This window comes from Notechis scutatus, chromosome 4 (assembly GCF_049901735.1).
Source record: "Notechis scutatus isolate UNSWTSFEM ecotype Mainland chromosome 4, rNotScu1.2, whole genome shotgun sequence".
Taxonomy (NCBI): Eukaryota; Metazoa; Chordata; class Lepidosauria; order Squamata; family Elapidae; genus Notechis; species Notechis scutatus.
This window is the reverse complement of record NC_142012.1, coordinates 65,340,353-65,360,042: the sequence shown is the minus strand read 5'-3', so window position 1 is coordinate 65,360,042 and position 19,690 is coordinate 65,340,353. Positions and strand designations below refer to the sequence as shown.

The window sequence follows — 19,690 nt, the reverse complement described above, 5'->3', positions numbered from 1 at the left end:
GGGGTAGCATACCAGGTTCTGTATGCTTAGAGTTTCCTTTCTGATGGGAAAGGAATTTTCCATGCGCTGCAGATTTCCCATTGCGCATGCCAAGCATTTCCCTTTCACAGGCGACAAAGGGAAACCCCTACATTAACAGGTATTGGCCCAGACACTGAAGTTGCTGGGTCATTTCCTATGGCTGCTATCCAGTCTGCAATTTACACTACATTCAGAAAGTATTCCAACTCCCTTGACTTTTGTTAATTTTCCTATGCTGCAGCCTAATTTCTATAGTTGTTGAATTTTTTTTTCTCTCTCATTAAACTACAGTCAGTACCCTATAATGACAATGTGGAAACAGAATTTTAGAAATATCTGTAAATTTATTAAAAAGAAAAAAACTGAAATATCTCATTGGCGTAAGCATTCAGACCCTTTGCAAAAATACTTGAAATTTAGCTTCGGTGCCTCTCCCCCAATTCATCTTAATTGTTGCTAACATGTTCCTACACCTTAATTGGAGCCTACCTGAGGTAAATTAAATTGATTGGACATTATTTGGAACGGCACACACCTCTCTATAGAAGGCCTCACAGTTGAACAATGCATACTGTGGCAGAGCAAAAGACACAAGGTCAAAGGAACTGCCTGTAGAGCTCAGAAACAGGATTATTGCAAGGCACAGATCTGGGGAAGGCTACAATAAAAAATAAAAAGAGCACAGTGGCCTCCATAGTTCTAAAATGGAAGAAGTGTGGGCACAGCCAGGACTCGTCCAAGAGCTGGTCACTTAGTCAAATTGAGCAATCGGGGGAGAAGGGCCCTAGTAAGAGAGGGGACCGAGAACCTGACTGAGCTCCAGAGATCCTGTGTGGAGATGGGACAGAGCTTCCAGAAAGATACCCATCACTGCAGCCCTCCATTGATCTGGGCTTTATGGCAGAGTGGCTAGACGGAAGCCTCTCCTTAGTGCAACACACACGAAAGCCCATTTGGAGTTGGCAAATAAGCACCTGAAGGACTCTTAGACTGTGAGGAACAAAATTCTCCGGTCTGATGAAACCAAGATTGAGCTGTTTGTGCTCAATTCTAAATGTTATGTCTGAAGGAAACCAGGCACTGCTCATCACCTGCCCAGTATCACCCCAACAGTGAAGCATGGTGTGGTGGCACCATCATACTGTGGGGGTGTTTTTCAGCAGCAGGGCCTGGGAGACTGGTCAGGGCTGAGGGAAAACTGAATGGAGCAAAGTATCAAGATACCCTCCATGAAAACCTGTTCTGCAGTGCTCAGGAACCTCAGACTGGGCCGAGGGTTCACTTTCCAACATGACAACGATCCTAACCGTAAAGCCAAGATATCACAGGAATGTCTTAGAGATAACTCTGTGAATTTCCTAGAGTGACCTAGCCAAAGCCCTGACTTGAACCCTATTGAACATCTCTGGTGGGACCTGAAAAATGACTGTCCACTAGCAGTTGCCATTAAACCTGACTTGGGTTTGAGGGGGTTATCAAGGAAGAAGGGCAGAAAAATCCCTCAATCCAGGTATGTAAATCTTGTCGCATCATACCCCAAAAGTCTTGGAGTTCTAATTGTTGCCAAAAAGTGCTTCATCAAAGTACTGAGTGAAGGGTCTTGAATACTTATGCCAATGTGATATTTTAGTTTTTTTCTTTTTAATAAGTTTACAGAAAATTCTATTTTCACTTTATCATTTTGCATTCATGTAGATTAATGCAAAACAAAACCAAAAAAGAATTTAAACAACTGCAGCATAACAAAATTGACAAAAGTGAAGGAGGTCTGAGTACTTTCTGAATACACTGTATACATAGAGTAAGTAGATTGCACTGCATATAGTTTTAATCATAAATTTTATCGGGAACACTTGATGAAGAATTCACATATTTGTTATTTGAATGGGGTCCTCCAGACACAAGTAACTTCTCATTTTAAAAAAATGTAAACACTAGTAAGTTTACATTTCTTCTTTTGTATTCTTTAGCAATTTGTGGAGGTGAGATACATAAAAATGAAGGCCAGATCCAGTCGCCCAATTATCCCGATGACTATAGACCAATGAAAGAATGTGTGTGGAAAATAACAGTGTCTGAGAACTACAATGTCGGATTAACCTTTCAGGCATTTGAGGTAAAGCCTTTTAACTGATCTGAGCAAACCATCTTTTGGCTAACTGACAGTGACATTTAAGGGAATCCTCATTAAGCCAACATAGACACAAAGCATTCTCTGTATAACATAAAGCCATAAAGTAGTTCATATTTCCTTTCACTGAGAGTTTTTCATTGCAGAAACTTCAAAAGATGAAAGGGTTATTATCTCACTATTTGAATAGGAATGTTTTAAAAACTGACAATAGTTTCTTTTAACAAGTAACTAATCCTGTTCCAAAGACTATTTAAGGAATAGGACTTTTATTTCTTTCTAAAATCTGTTTGTTCTCTTTTCCCTCTTCATACAATTACATCATGCTGATATTTTATAAAGGGATCATAACTGTAATGAATTTTATAATAATCTGTAATTTTTATTTTTATCGTTATACAGTATAATTCAATTCGGAACCATATTTATTATGTACTGTTAAATAAGCCTGTAACTCATTTAACTTTTTTCTGATTTACGTTATAATCTAGGCCAGGAAAATATATTTCATAACGTTGTTCAAAATCCCTTTGTGTCAGGGATTAGAAAATAGGTAGATAGATAAATGGAATTATATAAATGAAACTTAATAAAAAAAGTTTTATGAAGTTTTTATACAGGGTATGCTGATTTTTACTATATTACTTCCTTTCCTTTTCATTAAAAATAATAAGAATTCAAACTGCAATCTTGCTCATAATCAATCAACTCATGTTGCAGAATTGTATTGTAAAGAAATGTCAAAAGAGGCATTCTCATAAAACTCATCTGGATTAATAACTGAGGGGGAACCATCCTTAGTGAGAAACAAGATATTTCTTAAATAACACAGATATAGAATGGAAGCCTTATGGTGCTAATATCTCTCTTCCCTGCTTCTAGACGTTATAAAAGAAATATGGCTTCCAAATTAGAATTGCTCAATAGATCACTGGCCTAAATCACTGTAAAAACATTATTTTTTTTACTGTACTAAGTTTTATCTAAGGCAAAAAATTATTCCAATCTAAACTATATGTGGTCATATTAAAATTATTTTTGTTGCTCAATAGAATACTTTTATCTGTTGAATTTCCAAATTTTATAACTTTTCCTAGTTCTGATTTTCTCATCTGCCTTAAGTTCAACTTGATACTTATTTGACCACAAGATGGCAAATAAACATCTCTTGGTGCCAGCATAATTTCTCTCCAATTTAATTTTACTTTTTAAAAGAAACCCTGTTTGGAATTGGAATCGGTTTCCCTAGAAAAGAGTATAATATCTATCCAGGACATTTAGCCTTTATGAGATATAAAGAAGCTTTTTATAATTGGACAACAAATATTTTATATTAGACACTGAGTAATACAGCTAATCTAAAAATTGTTAGCAGAAATATACATATTATACTTTTGATCAAATATCATTTTATATTTGCAGATTGAGAGACATGATAATTGTGCCTATGATTATTTAGAAGTCCGAGATGGATTGAGTGAAAGTAGCCCTTTGATTGGCCATTTTTGCGGCTATGATAAACCCGAAGATATAAAATCTACCTCAAATACCCTGTGGATGAAGTTTGTTTCTGATGGGACAGTCAATAAAGCAGGATTTGCTGCTAATTTTTTTAAAGGTAACAGTTTAGGCAATTAGTGGTGTAATTGCCTTTAAGAGCTATGCTGGTGCAGTGGCTAGAATGCAGTATTGCAAGCTAATACTGCTGATTCCGTAAATCATTTAGAAAGGAACAGCTGTAAAGGAACAATGGAACAGTAAGTGCTATTGCTAATGATAAAACTCAAGAAAAAATAATGTGGACACTTCCCTTTAATTTAAAGTTTATTGTTCAGACAAATTTTCTGCTTCTGCCCCTGATCCTATAGCCTTCACTACTGAGACTACAAGAGTGGTTTGATCTATGAGCTTGCAGGTCTCTTTTTCATCTTTTATTTATTCTCACTATGAAATGGTTTTCTAAACCAGAAGATCCAAAGTGATTTGAATGCATTTCTAGGGGCAACTACTCTCACTAATTTTGCTAAGAATTCATTTTAAAGCTGAGGTTGCAACACAATTCTTTTGAAGCTCAGTTTATTTATTATACTGGAGGTAGCCTAAAAAGGAAAACCTAAACAGGGTGGAGAGGGAACTTCCCTATGTAGAGTAATGAGAATATACAACTAAGTGGATACAATACAAGAATCAATTGAATATAATTTATTTATTTACCTGATTTACGCAGCTGCTCAACTCAGGGCAGTGTATATCATCAGAAAATAACAGAAGCCAATTAAAACCTATAACCAAAGTATAAAACTATACACCAAAGCAGGGGTCGCCAACCTTTTTGACTTCAGGGACCACCAAACTCATAATTTTAAATCCCAGGGACCACTAATATGAATTTTGACTGACGGTGGCTTGCTGACATTGGTGGAATCTTTCTTTCTCTCTCTCTCTCTCTCTCACACACACACACATACACACAAACACAAACTTAGAGGCAGGGGTGGGATTCAAATTTCTTAACAACTGGTTCTGTGGGCATGGCCTAATTTGTGGGTGTGGGGCTTGAGTTGTCACAGAATCAGATCATCTGGTCTATGATTCTGTGCTGGGTCTGTCACATATTGCTATGCAAACTACAGATTAACATAAATATTTATGTAAATATTGAATTTTTTTATTAAAAAAGAACAACTTTTACCCAAAATCAAGCAAGCAAGCAGGCAGATTGTGTTGCTCACAGAATCACAGATTCATTCAGAGATCTCTTTCTGCCATCGGCTACCTGCACTGAATAATAGAAGCTTCAGTCCTTAGAAAGGTTCGGCTCTGCTTAAAAGCAGAGCCAAAGATCTAAAGATTAGCTAGAAAGCAAGAAATCCAACGATTTCCTGCATTTTAGTTAATCTAAATCTCCCTGCACAGCAGAACAGCTGGTAGTCGGGGGGGGGGGGAGGAAAAATAGTAACTTAGCAGGCAAGTTTGCCAGGTAAAGAGTGAGTGGGTGGGAAGGGTTCCTGCGGGCCATGTGGGCGGCACAGCTTTGTGTTCCCACAAAGCCTAGATTAATTGCTTTGGGGGGTGCTCTGGGGGTGACATTTCTCCACGGACCACCAAAATTTTCTCACGGACTACCGCTTGGTGACCACTGCACCAAAGCAACCACATGTAAACAGATAAGTGCCAAGAGAAAAACCCTGATCCAGTCCCATACCCTGCATTTAAGATATTTAATACCTTTGATATTTTCAGCAAAGGTGACCAATATTATCCATACTGTGCCCAAGTTTGAACCTAACTGAAAGTGATCTAGATAATCCTTTTTATCTACTCAACAATCTTCCCTTCCTCCTTAACCACTGCCAGGCCACTGCCTCCTTAACCACATATGGAACCATTCCTTCTGTCCAGGAAGAATCTACCATCACTTGGACCCAACTACATGTCACCTGTAGGAAGATCTTAAGCAACAAGTTGGAGCATCATCCTAAAATATAGGCTGATGCAGTTACAGCTCCATTGTCTGTATCCAGTTCCTCAATGTCAATAGGACAAAAACTCTTTGTAGATAACCAAATCACCCCATAACTCAGCCAACTCCAGAGATCCTGCACAGAACAAATCCAACTCAAGTGAATCCAAGAGGTCTTAATTGATCGACACAATGAGGTACTCAGGAATTCCACCAAGCATCCCCTGAAACACAATTGCAATCATCAGCAAAACAGATGAATAAATCCTCTCCCTGCAGTGGGAAGCAATAAAAAACTTATATGTTAATGGAATCAACTATGGGGTGGATCTTATGAGATAATGGATAACTACAAAAACTGCTTCACTGAATGAAGAAAGGGCATTCTAAGAGCATAATTACAAAAAACATGGTGTGGGGCTATCTTGTTTCCTAGAGTTTATGCTCACCTCCTATTATCTTCTGTTGTCATCATTCTTTGGCTCTCTAAATGTTTTATGGCTGAGCTGACAAAGTTTATTATTTTTCAAGTGCCAGATTAAGTAATTGGGGGAAGGGAGTTTTGCTGTATTGTACTCCTCCTAACCAATCCTAATTTCTACTACACATTACCTACACTAATTTTCAAGTCTTGAAATTACGAAGAATATTATTTCAGTCTCAGCTGTATTCCTGGCTGATCAATATAAACAACAGAAGTAGAGAAAAATAAGACAACTCTAGGTAACAGATATTCATGATGGAAGTATGCAAGAACCTTTACCTAGGGAAAAAAATTAAAACTAATACTAGAGCAATGAGATAACACTTGGAAGCAGCTCAGCCAGACTCCTCTCTGATTTACTGGGGTATAAAAAGGGGGAGTAGGTACAACACAATCAGATTTGCAAGATTCCGTTACTATAGCCAGTCACCATAAAAATAAGTTCAGCCTTCCTGTAGAATTGATTTTCTGCTCTGGTCTTATCAACTGGGACTGACAAAATATAAGGTCAATGCTTAAAGGGTTATTCTTGTCTTTTCAGTCATTAGATGTATCCTGGCTTTGCGAAAATGCTTACATCAAACACAATTTGAGTTATAAATGCAAGTTTGTTGTTATTGTAATTGTTGTTATTGTATTGTAATACAGTATAAAAAAAGAGGTATGTTTATGTTTGAATGCAATGCTATTTTTTATTTCTCAGAGGAAGATGAATGTGCCAAATTGGACAATGGTGGATGTGAACAACGATGTGTGAATACGCTGGGCAGTTATCAATGTGCTTGTGATCCAGGTTATGAGCTTGGGCCTGATAAGAAGAGTTGTGAAGGTAATTGAATGCACTAATTTTCAATATTTCAGAGACTATTTATTACATGGCTTGCTTTTATGGCAAATATCGTATCTGCATTAAGCCCAATTTTTCATTCTTGCCAGGGCTGGTTTTGTGTATCTATTATAAACCTTACATCAGCTATTTCTCAAAAATGCTGACCAGACAATAGATTCCATGCGTAGTGAGTTAATAAAAGTTTACTCTAGCCAGCTGGCTATTTTCAATGTCAGTATGTCTTGTTCTTAGTGAGATGGGTATGAATTTTATGAAATCATGGAAAACATTTAACTAATAAAAACATCCGTAGATATAACATTTGTATGTTCTAAAAGTAGAACTGTGTATTTAAATAAAACAGGAAAAAGATAAAACTTACCAGGCTGTTACTCTGTTAAGTCTTTTTACTATTACTGTTCTATAAAGTTGCTTGGATTTTTGCCAAGAGCAAGGTAAGATCAGGTCTCAAATTATTGCAAATATGCTCATTTTCCTCTACTTCCATTCCATTTTGTAGATAATCCAGCAAACAAGGATCTATTCAATAAACTTATAGCAGTTGCCTAATATACCTGAGTGAACCACCAGGTGTCCATTACTGTAACTCAGAAAGATGGAAGTTAAAACATGGTGCTGCATAAAGGTTTTGCTTCTTTTCCATGGCAGAGGGCAAATTGTTGGTAGCGTCATTCATGCTGTCAATAATTGCAATAAAGAGATGAATTAGGACAATGGTTTTCAAATTGTGGTTGCGGAATCTTGATGGGTCCGTGAAGGCTTGAAGAAATGTTATGATTTAAATTTTGAGTTAAGGACCTAGATATTGGTTTTTAAGACGAACATAGACAAACAAAACATAAAAACATCAAGCCATCTTCCATATATATACATACAGCGTGCCGGTTGGTTTACAAATTGTTTTGTGCTTCCATTTCGTAGTCTTCAATTACAATTACATTGTATATATTCTCATATTTTCAATCAAGTATTAAATACATTAATATCATTGTTAATCAGTCCTTTGACTGTACTTTTATTCATCCATGTTTTACAAAATAATCATATTTTACTTAATTTGTTTTATGACAGTTCATATTATCATCTCAAATCTATCCTACAATCATTTTGTAGATATAATAAGAAAAGAATACATCTTTATATATTTATTATTTTCTAAGAATCTACATATTTCATTACCATGTTTTATTGTCTAACCATTGATAGAATAGATCCCAAATTTTATAAAATTGTTTATCATCTTGTTCTCTGATTTCAAATGTCAGTCTACTCATTTCAGCACATTCCAATATTTTCTTAATTATTTCCTCCTGTGATGGTATTTTCTCATTTTTGCAGGTTTAGCAAATACAATCCTAGCCGCTGTTAATACATTTACAATCAGGCATTTCAATTCTTTACTATATATTTCAGTTAAAATTCCCAATAAAAATATCTCTGGTTTCAAATCTATATGCTTTTTTGTCATTTTTTCCAACCACGTATGGATTTTAGTCCAATATTTTTTGGCATCCGCACAAGTCCACCACATATGGTAATATGAGCCAGGTATCTGATGACATTTCCAACATTTTTCAGATTTGTTCTTGAATATTCTTGCTATTCTTGTTGGGGAAAATGCCACCTGTAAAATATCTTATACAAATTTTCTTTATATGCTGTTGACATTGTCATTTTGTAATTTTGAGACCACAATTTTTGCCATTTCTCTAGATCAATCCCATATCCAAAATTCTTCCCCCAAGCAATCATAGTTTCTTTAACTTGTTCTTCTTCTAGTTTAATTTCTGATAAATATCCATACAATTTTTTAATCACCTTTTCATCACTACCTGTCAAAATCTTATCTAAATCAGTCAGTTATCATAGAAACCTTCTGTTTTAGAATCTTTGTCATACCTTGAATGTATTTATGCATTTGAAAACCAATTCATCTTTATACCTTGTTCCTCTAATTTTTGCATAGATTTAAGTTCACCCTTTTCATTCAAGACTACTCCCTTAAAAAAAGAAAAGGAAAGGAAGGAAATCATTAATACTAAAGCTTTTCCTTTAAAATAAAATGCAAACGTAAAAATTTGACTTCAAAAGACAAAAAGAAAGACAAAAACAACTTCCAAAAGGCCAAAAATCCAAATAGCTATTATGAAAAGTAAACTAGTAAGGAGGGGATTTTGTTAAAGTAAGAAATAGTGCAGCTTAAAAAAAAATAAAAAGAGCACAATGCACCTTGTTTGATTATCCAAGGCTTTTGTTAAAATTTATAACTCTCTTCTCCAGAGTCTTATCACCTTTTTTTTTTCCCTATAAGCTTCAACACCAGACTTCAGCTGTTGATAGAAACCCAGAAGAGCACCTGCAATAATACTCTCCTATGCTCTTCCCTCTATCTTATCAAATAGCAATGTCCTTGAAAATAAGTCTTAGTTCTTTCTCAGCTTTGTCTGGTCAAGAAAAAGAAATAAAATATTTCCAAGCCTCTAGTTGGCAGTGTCACAGAGTTTCTTTTGCTTTCACTTTCCCCCTCCTTTTCCAAACAAAATATAATAAAAATTAATTAAAAAGGGGAAAAGATATTTAAAAAGATGACTAAAAGGGAGTCTCTAGACTAGAATATTATAAAGTCAAAAAGGAGAGAAACAATAGGTAAAAGAAGAAGAAAAAACCAGTCCAGTTTCAAAATATAAAATCATGTGTAGAAAATCCAGCAATGAGAAAAAATAAAATAAAAATATTACTTTGACATTCCTGTTTAAAATCGCCGCTTAATCACTTCTGTCAAAACTTTTACAGATTCTTTCTTTTCCTTAGGGTGTCCTTTCAAATCTTAAAATAAAGAAAAAGTTCTCACCAAACTAGCACACTCTCTCTTTCCGTTCTCTTTCGGAGCTGTCCCAACTTCAGCAGCTTTAATGGCTGCCTCTACCAGGGACTTTGCGATATCCCTGGGATCGACAGGATGTGCTCTTTACATTCACTGTCTCTTCGGGATGGTTTAGATCCGATTGGACCATCTAGGAGCAAAGATATCGGCAGCGATCTCAGACCTCCAAGATCGCATGCCGTATCGTCGCGACGCCCGCTCCGCCCTCTCAAGAGGGCTTTAAAGCACTGTGAAGCGGTATGTAAGTCTAAGTACTATAGCTAAGTCTTGGTCTGTGGCCATGGTCCGTGGCCAAAAATGGTATTGAATAGGGATCCGTGGTGAAGAAAGATTGAGAACCCCTGAATTAGGCAATGTATCTCTGGGAATCTTTTGCTGAATAAGCCTACATGTGAATAAGGAGTCGAGTGTCTGGAAAGCTACAATGTACTGCTGACCTCTGGTTTAAATGAGCTAGTCCTGACAATAGAAAAAGCCATCCCCCCCCTTCTCCAAATTTTGTTTTATTACAGAACAATAAATACTACTTCAGAAAACTTAGAAAATCTCTTGCATTTACAAATATAATATTTTATATGGGTAATATTACCACTAAAGCTGTACTTCATTTGTGAAATCACTCAATTTCTATATAAGAATTTTCCCGAAGAAAAAGCATTATGTGTATCTTACATCTAAATGTTTGTGGCATCGTGTCTTTTCTCTTATTGGATAAGTATAGTAAGTAAGTGTGCCTTTAAGACATTCTCAGCTCCTAGGAATCAGATAATTAGATTTTCTTCATGATGACCTATCCATAACCGCATCCTTCAGCTCTTCCAACAGCATATTCATGGCGAATAGAATTCTTCCATTTTGCTTCTGGTCACCTTGTTCTCTTCTTACTGCCTTTCTAAGTGTTACTGCCTTTCCTGGAGAGCTGGAACTTCATATAATATGTCCAAAGTAGGATAACTTTAACCTGACCATGTGCACTTTGAATGAGAACTCGGAGTTGATTTGTTTGATGATCTATTTCTTTGCTTTCTTCTAAGTGCCTAAGATTCTAAGATTCAGCTCTAAATTTATGATCATGGAATTCATACCTTGGTTGAAGAAATTAAATCGATATAATCAGTGGTGAGATTTAAATAATTTAACCACTGGTTCTCTGACCTAATGATTTCTTCCAACAACCAGTTCACCAAAATTAATAACCAATTCTCCCAAAGTGGTGCAAACTGGCTGAATTCTACCCACTGGATATAATCTTACATGAATTACTTAACATATTTTTGAATTTAGCCTGAGTTGGGTAACTTTTTGAGGGAGTGGTCACAATTTTTTAAAATGAGGAAAATAGCTGCAAACTCACATACGCAACAAATTCCATAAGATTTCAATTGTGTCTCCACAAAATTTTGCAGCTATTTCTTATTTATTGGGAGAGAATTGGAATTCTGTAGGTGCTATTCCACTGTATTGGTCACAGGCATTTCATAAGCATTGGGGTGTCCATAAATACTGTATACTCCAGTTTAGAATATGATTATGGAGTGACAGATTTCACATATTTTCACTAGGAAAATCTATAAATATTCTAGTACAAGCTCTTTAGCATCCTAGTCTCAGGCCCACCATGAATTCTGTTTTGGTTTGTCTTTTATTTTCTATTTTGACTTTCAGCTACAATTTGAATTGATACAATGTTGAAAATATGAGTAAAGAAAAGAGGAACCTGTGAGATTTTCTGAGAGTCATAAGATATAGTATGTAGCCGATTTTTTTAAAAAAGAAGAAACAATATTTATGTATGCGTACCTTGTTTTCAGCCTCCTTGCCTACAGTCCATATATGTCAATAGCCAATATTGGCCACACTTTAGGATTTATCTGTTTTGTTTGTTTGTTTAGAAAAGATAGATTACTGAATTCATTTACTACTTTGTCATGTGTACTAACTATAATTTTATGAGCTTATAACTTTATGAATCTGTTCTTTCCCTTTTATTTCAGCTGCCTGTGGGGGTCTTTTGACAAAGCTGAATGGGACTCTAACATCACCAGGATGGCCCAAAGAATACCCCCCTAATAAAAACTGCGTGTGGCAACTTGTTGCTCCCACCCAGTACAGAATCTCAGTGAAGTTTGAGTTCTTTGAACTGGAAGGGAGTGAAGTAAGTTAATGACAGCCGCAGCTAATATTTGCTAATAGTAGCAGAATGCAAAATAGATCCTATTAATGAAAAGTATCCATCATAATTCTTGTTTTCTTCATTGGCTCTTAATTCTTATTTCTTGGTGCTGTTTTAACTGCATGCTGAATAATCCACTTGAAATCAACATACAAATGAAATCATGACCACATTTCTAAAACCCACTTTGAGATTGGAGGTTATTACATGAACATACATGAATAAATTCATTATCACTAATTAAAACATACATCAACACACTATCAAAATATTAGGTCCAGAATTAGAATTCCTAAGGGTCAGGAAAAGCCAAGATGACCAAATGTTAGGTCTTTTCATTGAGAATACCATACATTCATTTAAAAAGCTAAAAAAAGATTTTAGTTAACAAATTAATAAGAATTTTCCAACTCATTTAATACCAGTATACAGACATAACATGATTCAGGTAACCATAATAGAAAATTAAATTTTTAAATTAAACCAGAAATATGGAAAGACAAACTAAAATGAAAAAAAAAAATATGTAGGTGTGACAATACTGTTTACATTACTCATTATTATTAATACCAAAGGAATTTGAATCATAATACAACAGAGCTAATATTAAGATCCTGGCATCAATAGGGTTCCAAGTCTTTTACTCAAGAAAGAAAAACCATCCGGGCGGGGAAAGGAAGGGAATTGCATCGCGTGGCTCGGTCACTTCCAGCCCGGCGACCTCCCCCCCTCTGCCGCTTCTTTTGCAAAGCAACAGGTTGCTGGCAATGGTTTTCTTCTGTCGCTTTGGCTCCACAGCCGGGTGACCGACCAATTTTGGTGCAAGCTGCAGATCCTCAAGCATGCCCTGCATTTTCGTGGGCGAAGAACCGCTGCTATAGCTTGGCATACCGAGCTGTTTGGAGGGCCTTTGTGTATACCACCAAGACCAGGTATCTCAAAAAGAAAGATATGAGGACTCTTTAGGAAACTAGGATCGAAGCGGCATCGCTGGAGCATGGTGTGAAGTACCATAACTTCATAAGTGGCCTTTATAAGTGTCAAGTAGAATTGAACCGGAAATCATTAGCCGAGCTAGCCATCTATGAACCAAAGACATTTAAATCTTTAGCTGCTTTAGCCAAAAGAAGAGGGGATGAAGGACTCCTTGTAGCCCAGGGAGAAGGAAAGGAACCTGAAGGAATATTTTCCTGCCTATTAAAACATCTGTGAAGGGCAGGCACTCCCAATGAGCTCTGCTCAAATTAAAAAAGAAACATTTTAAAAATAAAAATATTGATTTAAAAAAAAAGGAAAGAAAGAAAAACCATCCAAACCCTCTTTTATATTTGATCAAATTTGGTGTAATGAGTAATGCAAACAATCAAAGAAAAAAAAAAGAGCTAAACCACATTATGTCTCATAGTTAAAGGTATAAATTGAAAGATAAATGTATTTTTAATTGCATTTAGATTAATACTGGCATTTCATTTTTTAGGTGTGCAAATACGATTATGTGGAAATTCGTAGTGGCCTTTCTACTGATTCTAAACCACATGGTAAATTTTGTGGTACAGAAGTGCCTGAAGTTATCACATCCCAGTATAACAACATGAGAATTGAGTTCAAATCCGATAACACGGTTTCAAAAAAAGGTTTCAAAGCTCACTTCTTCTCAGGTATTAAAACAAGTACAATAAGTGTGATCCGTATGAATATTTGGGTTTTTGCAAATACAATTAAAGTTTTCAAAATCTTTTTTCCAAGGTGAGATTTATTTATGCTTTTCATTTTTTGATTCCAATGAAGATGAATGGCCAGTCTCTTAAAAAGTTCAATTTCAATTTTTCACTTAATTAAATAATTTCAATACATATACTATAATAATTGTGATAGAGGAATATATTATTAGTTGTAATAATAATATATACCTATATTAGTATCCAGATTTCATTATTCATTTGTCTTCCTAATTATATTGGTTTTCCTTTATTTGTAGTAATTTTCTCTTAATGTTTTGTCATTCAAACTCTTTAAATAAAACAACATAATTGAATAGCCATATATGTTATTTGCACACAAACATACATATATGCACTCACATAGACACTTATGTGCATATATATAAATTCATAAAGCTTCAAGCATTTTGATGTTGAAACTTTGCCAATTAACAAAATATATATCCTCATTATACATTAATTCATCAATTATTAAAATTTTGACCTTCAATTCTATATACTTGCCCAGTTGTGAGACAATTGCAATCCAATCAAGGAAATGCCAAGCAGTGTACATTTCCATGTTGCGTATTATGTGCGGCTCTGTTTTTCTATACTTTAAGGAGAAAGTTTCCCACAGGGACTTAAACCTAACTAAAACCATTATGTACCTTTTTATGAAAAATAGAGGTAAATGCTCTTCATAGAGTAAATGTGTTGTATATTTTATAGATAAAGATGAATGTTCAAAGGACAATGGTGGCTGCCAGCATGAATGCATTAACACTTTTGGAAGCTATGTTTGCCAATGTCGGAATGGATTTGTGCTTCATGAAAACAAACATGACTGCAAGGAAGGTAAAAAGTCAGAGAACCTTATTTTAAAGAAGTTGCTTGAGTGCATTTTATTTTATGCATGTAACCTTATATTTCCATCTGTTCTAAGATTGTAAGTTATTTCATTGAAAAGTGTAATGTAACAGGGTGTAGAAAATATTCAAATATTGTATGACCACGATTCTTCAAAGTCAGTGGAAGCATCTTCTGTGCATGCAGATGAATGTACAAGCGAATGAATGGGAGGGTCATTACACAGCCACACCAAATATTCAAGAGGATGAAGATCTCAAATTATTTGCACAACTCCCCAAACTAGTGTTATGGATTATTGCACATTGTTCTCAGTAATGAGTTTGCTAATTGTAAATGTTGATAGTTAAGAATGAATTATTAGCTTCTAACAGAGGCTTCCTTTTTTCATAAAGCAGAGGATTAATATCTGGGTTATCTAGCGGTGTGGTATCACCTATTTTCACTCAATTCATTGATGCTCTCTATCCATCATTAATGTAGCTGAATGTGAACAGAAAATCCACAGCCCAAATGGAATTATCACGAGCCCCAACTGGCCAGACAAATACCCAAGCAGAAAGGAATGCAGCTGGGAAATAAGTGCCACACCTGGTCACAGGGTCAAAATAGTAAGTAGTAGTTAACATTAGTAACAAACCTATCAAAAGTTTAACTTTTATTTTATTTATTTGTCAAAGAAGTACAAGATAACAAGCATAGGTATGAACATAAATATGAACAAAGGAAGTAAATACAGATAAATGGGGACAGTAAGGCGGGGTGGTAGGCACGCCCCCTTTAAGGACCTTTTAGGAATGGGGCGAGGTCCACGGTAGACAGTGTGAGGTTGAAGCTGTGAGGGGTTGAGGCTGTAACAACGGAGTTGTGTAGGCTGTTCTAGGCGTTTACCACTCTGTTGCTGAAGTTGTATTTTCTGCAATCGAGTTTGGAGCGGTTTATTGTGAGTTTGTATCGGTTGTTTTCCCATATATTATTGTGATCGAAGCTGAAGAAGTCGTTGATGGACAAGATGTTATAGCAGACATTTTTGTGAATGATGCTTAGATCATACTGCAGGCGTCACAGTTCAAGATTGTCCAAGCCCAAAATTTCAAGCCTGAAGGCATAGGGAATACTATTGTGAGTAGAGGAGTGGAGTACTCTTCTCAAGAAATACCTTTGAATTTCAATCGTGTTAATGTCCAATATACAGTGTGGGTTCGAGGCGGACGCGCTGTATTCGAGAATTGGTCTGGCTTGAGTCAACAATATTGTTAATGAAGTAAAAATTGAATGAACAGATTTTTAAAATATTGTTTTGTCCGTATGAATTTTAGATTAGAGATCTCTGGTAAGAGCCAATAGTTATATTCATATTCCAAAAGAAAAAAAAGTGATTTGCGGCTTGCATGGGAATACATATAACAGCTGTCAGGAGTCGTTCATAAGCAGAGAGCAAATGTGCAAGCCAAGAAAAGATGCAATTGCTTTGAAGTATTCTTGATCTGGGACTATGTGTACTCTGAATCACTTTTTGCCCTTCAAACACAGATCTATGAATAGTGCTTGATGCCAACATCGTATCCATGTTACAGGTATTTCAGTAGGTCTCCCACCCTCCAGACCCCATCCCCATGTGAATTCTTAATTTTCCAACTGGCTATGCAACCATATTGTGAGTGGAGAAGTTCCCTTCCCCGCAACATGCTGTCATGATTCTAAGTGTGTAAGTGTCTAAAAAGGTTAGAGAGTTCTTAGTAGAAATTATTTATTTAGCGTATGGCAAATACATGGACTTGTAGTAGTTCAAATGTTAAAGCTCTTGATGGACATTCGGGCACAATGTGATGAATATTTTGTCGAGGAGCAGTCACACAGTCACACTGAGGGGTAGAGACAAGACCCCACTTAAATAATAAGTCCCGGCAGACACCATGTTGGGTACAGATCCTGTTCAGAGTTGACCAATGCTGGTCAAAACTTGGCACCTTTTGTGTAGGGTCATCTATGTAACTACTTGTATCTGGGAGGTCAGCAGCCCATTTGGCTTTCCACCATGTGTGACGTCAAAGTTATTAGACAGCTGTTGAGCGAGTTGTAATTTTGTTGTACTCCTTCACTAAGGCTTCCTGCCTTCGTAGAGCTGGTGGTGCAATGTGGCTCAGGATGGGGAGCCATTTTGTTTATCCGTTGCCATGTATTCAGAGAGCCAGGAGTTCTACAAAGATGTCTACCTGCCAACTGTCGTTAACTGCCAATTCTTCAATGTAGTCTGGCTGCCAATTGTTGCTAGTTGTTTGAGTCACATTTCTGTGCTATCCTGGGTGCACCACGAGGAGGCAAACTAGCATCACACCCCTGTAGTAGAAGTAAACTATGCACAGAGACCTATGGTATTTAGCACATTATAATGTAATGCTTAGTAGCTGTACGATTTTATTTTAAAATATTTAAAAATACGAACGGGAATTCAGTAAAAAATATATCTATTTCTCATTTCCCAAGTGGGGTTGAGATGACCTCATTTATTGAGTGTGGTTGAAGAGCCATTTTATGAGGCCCAAAATAATCCTATCATCATATGGCAAGTACTGGACATGTATAAAAGTTGATAATTTGTTTTGGATATGCATTAAAAGAACAAAGTGTTTGACATTTTCTCTACCTTATTTAGAGTTTTTATCACGTAGCCTTGAATTCATTTGGTTGGGAAGTATTTTTTTCTCACTGTCATTTAGTGACAAGTTACCTCACTTAATTTAAATAACTCAAGAATCAGCTATATTTGCAATGCATCAAAAATAGCATCATTTATTCTAAAGTGTGCACTCTGTTTCCTGAGTTTTCAGTGTTGCTTATGCATCATTTATAGCCGCTAATCTTTGTTTCTAAGATTATTTGCTTGTGCAGCCTGAGGAAAAGGAATGTCCCACTCCCTTTTGATTCCTCATAAGATGATAGCAGTTGTTGAATCACATCCAGTCAGACAACAGAGTAGGATCCTATGCCTCAATTGCAAGTTCCCTCACCTCTACAAATGTTTTGAGGATATTTGTCTAGTATTATATTAATAGTAGAAAGGGGCAGCAATAGGAGAGGCGCCTGTCTTGAAGGCTCTTGGCTTCCATTATAAGAATTCTGGGAGCTGAGTGGATGATCTTTGGATGGTTGCAAAAAGGTCATTTGCTGACTGTATTTATAATGAATTGCAATTCAAGGATATGAGGAGAAGCTGCTGTCGGTTTGAAATGATGCAACATGCACAATATGAAAGTCAGTTTGATGTAATAGCTGGCGTCAAGAAACTGGGAGACCATGAGTGCTAGTTCTACCTTATATACACAAAGCCAACTGGTTGATCTTGGGCCAGTCACTTTCAGCCCTAGGAAGTGGGGTGATAGCAAACCACTTTTGAAAAACCTTGCAACCCTGGCAACAGAGTAGAATCCTGCAAGGACTTAACAAGTTTCAACAGAAGAAAAAAGAGGAAAGACACATAATATACAGACTCATACACAAACAAACGTTTCCTCCAAGTATTAATGAGTTAAATGTATTACTGAGACAATAAAAGACCCTTAATATAACTGTAGTGTATTTAAATAGAGACTTCTAGGGCGATGTTCCTATTGGTTAACAGAAGCAACGATACGATTGGTTAGTAACGTTAGTACCTGATTGGCCGCCAATAGCGGCGGGAAGTTTAACTATATGTCATTGGTTGCGAGCCATGGAGCAGCCGCTATAAAAAGGGCTGCTGCGGTTCAACTGCAGTTGAAGTTACTGTTATTATTAAAGAGCTGAATTCAACTCCGGTCTGCGAGTCTCTTTACTGGCGACAGAACAATAACGATATTGCCTTTTAGGAAAAATGTAGTTATGAGCCAATTTTTCTTGGCCCTTGGGCTAAGGTGAAGTGTATTGTGTAATTAGAATGTAAAGTTCTAGGAGTACAGTCTTGTACAATTTACCTTGGAGATTTTTTCCCCCCCAAACACAATGGGAAATCTATATATGGGATTGTGCTGTAAACCCACCATTCTACACACATTGCCTTGAAAGAAACCCCATTAAAACATGCTTCCTTTTGTACATAGGTAAAGGTTTCCCCTGTTCAGTTGTGTGTAACTGTAGGGATCAATGTTCATCTCTGTTTCTTACCGAGGGAACCAGCATTGTACAACTAAAATTTCTGTGGTCATGTGGCCTGTGTGATATATACCAAGGTGTACCTCAGAGGTGGTATTCAGCAGGTTCTGACCAGTTCTGGAGAAGCGGTAGCAGAAATTTTGAGTCGTTCGGAGAACCGGCAAATACCATCTCTGACTGGAGATTTTACAGTATCCTTGCCCTGCCACGCCCACCAAGCCACGCCCACAGAACCAGTAGTAGAAGAATTTGAATCCCATCACTGGCATATATACATACAATTTTACGGTAAAACTAGCAGCTTTTCTTTAAAACATAACGGGTTGCATGCTGGCTATGAATTCTTCAGATGAGTCTCTTCGCTTTGCAGCCATTCTGCTATCTTTACAATTTTATGAGCTCTGAACAATCTAAGTATTCACCTGTTCTCTCCCCCCCCTCTAATAATTTCATCCATCTTTCCCACCGAGCCTAAGAATATATGCTAAAAAGGGAAAACAATATAGCCATGTAATGTTTTTGACTGGTAGCATTAGCAGTCTTCCTTTGGAAAAAATCACTTTAGTCATGCTTTGAGTTATATTTTTTGTTACATAAAGGAGACCTCAATTAAATATGGCCTTCAGGTTGAATAGATCTAGTTCTCTTTGTAGTAGAAGTGAAGTAGATGTCAAATAGCACAATGGTTGGCCCCGTGAAAGTTGTACATTAATAGTGAACAAAATTTATGAGTGGCATTTGGGATAATATTTCAGCTGTTAATATTGTATCTGCAGCTTCTTTCTATTAATAAGAATGTCTGATGTTTCTTAATGGGGTATGCCAAGAGAAAGTATCTCTGTTTCAGCTTGCAATACTTGTACTTGTTCTGATTATTTCCATTTTACTGCCAAAATGTCAACACTTGAGCGATATGAAATTTCTCAAGGACAGCTGTTAATATAAAGTGGCAACACATTGTACTTTGGCTGACTTCCATTAGG

The 19,690-nt window shown here is 36.4% G+C and overlaps 1 protein-coding gene and 1 pseudogene across 1 annotated transcript in view; both read left to right on the top strand.

The window, feature by feature from the left end:
- Window positions 1–19,690, top strand: part of TLL1 (tolloid like 1) — a 143,616-nt gene that overhangs the window by 114,093 nt on the left and 9,833 nt on the right. The window contains exons 12-18 of the mRNA XM_026676585.2: window positions 1,992–2,137; window positions 3,575–3,770; window positions 6,803–6,928; window positions 11,828–11,988; window positions 13,484–13,664; window positions 14,439–14,564; window positions 15,060–15,187. Of these exons, the coding sequence (XP_026532370.2) occupies window positions 1,992–2,137; window positions 3,575–3,770; window positions 6,803–6,928; window positions 11,828–11,988; window positions 13,484–13,664; window positions 14,439–14,564; window positions 15,060–15,187 (1,064 nt within the window). The remainder of the gene's footprint in view (window positions 1–1,991; window positions 2,138–3,574; window positions 3,771–6,802; window positions 6,929–11,827; window positions 11,989–13,483; window positions 13,665–14,438; window positions 14,565–15,059; window positions 15,188–19,690) is intronic.
- LOC113417958 (large ribosomal subunit protein bL20m pseudogene) lies at window positions 12,446–13,218 on the top strand (annotated as a pseudogene).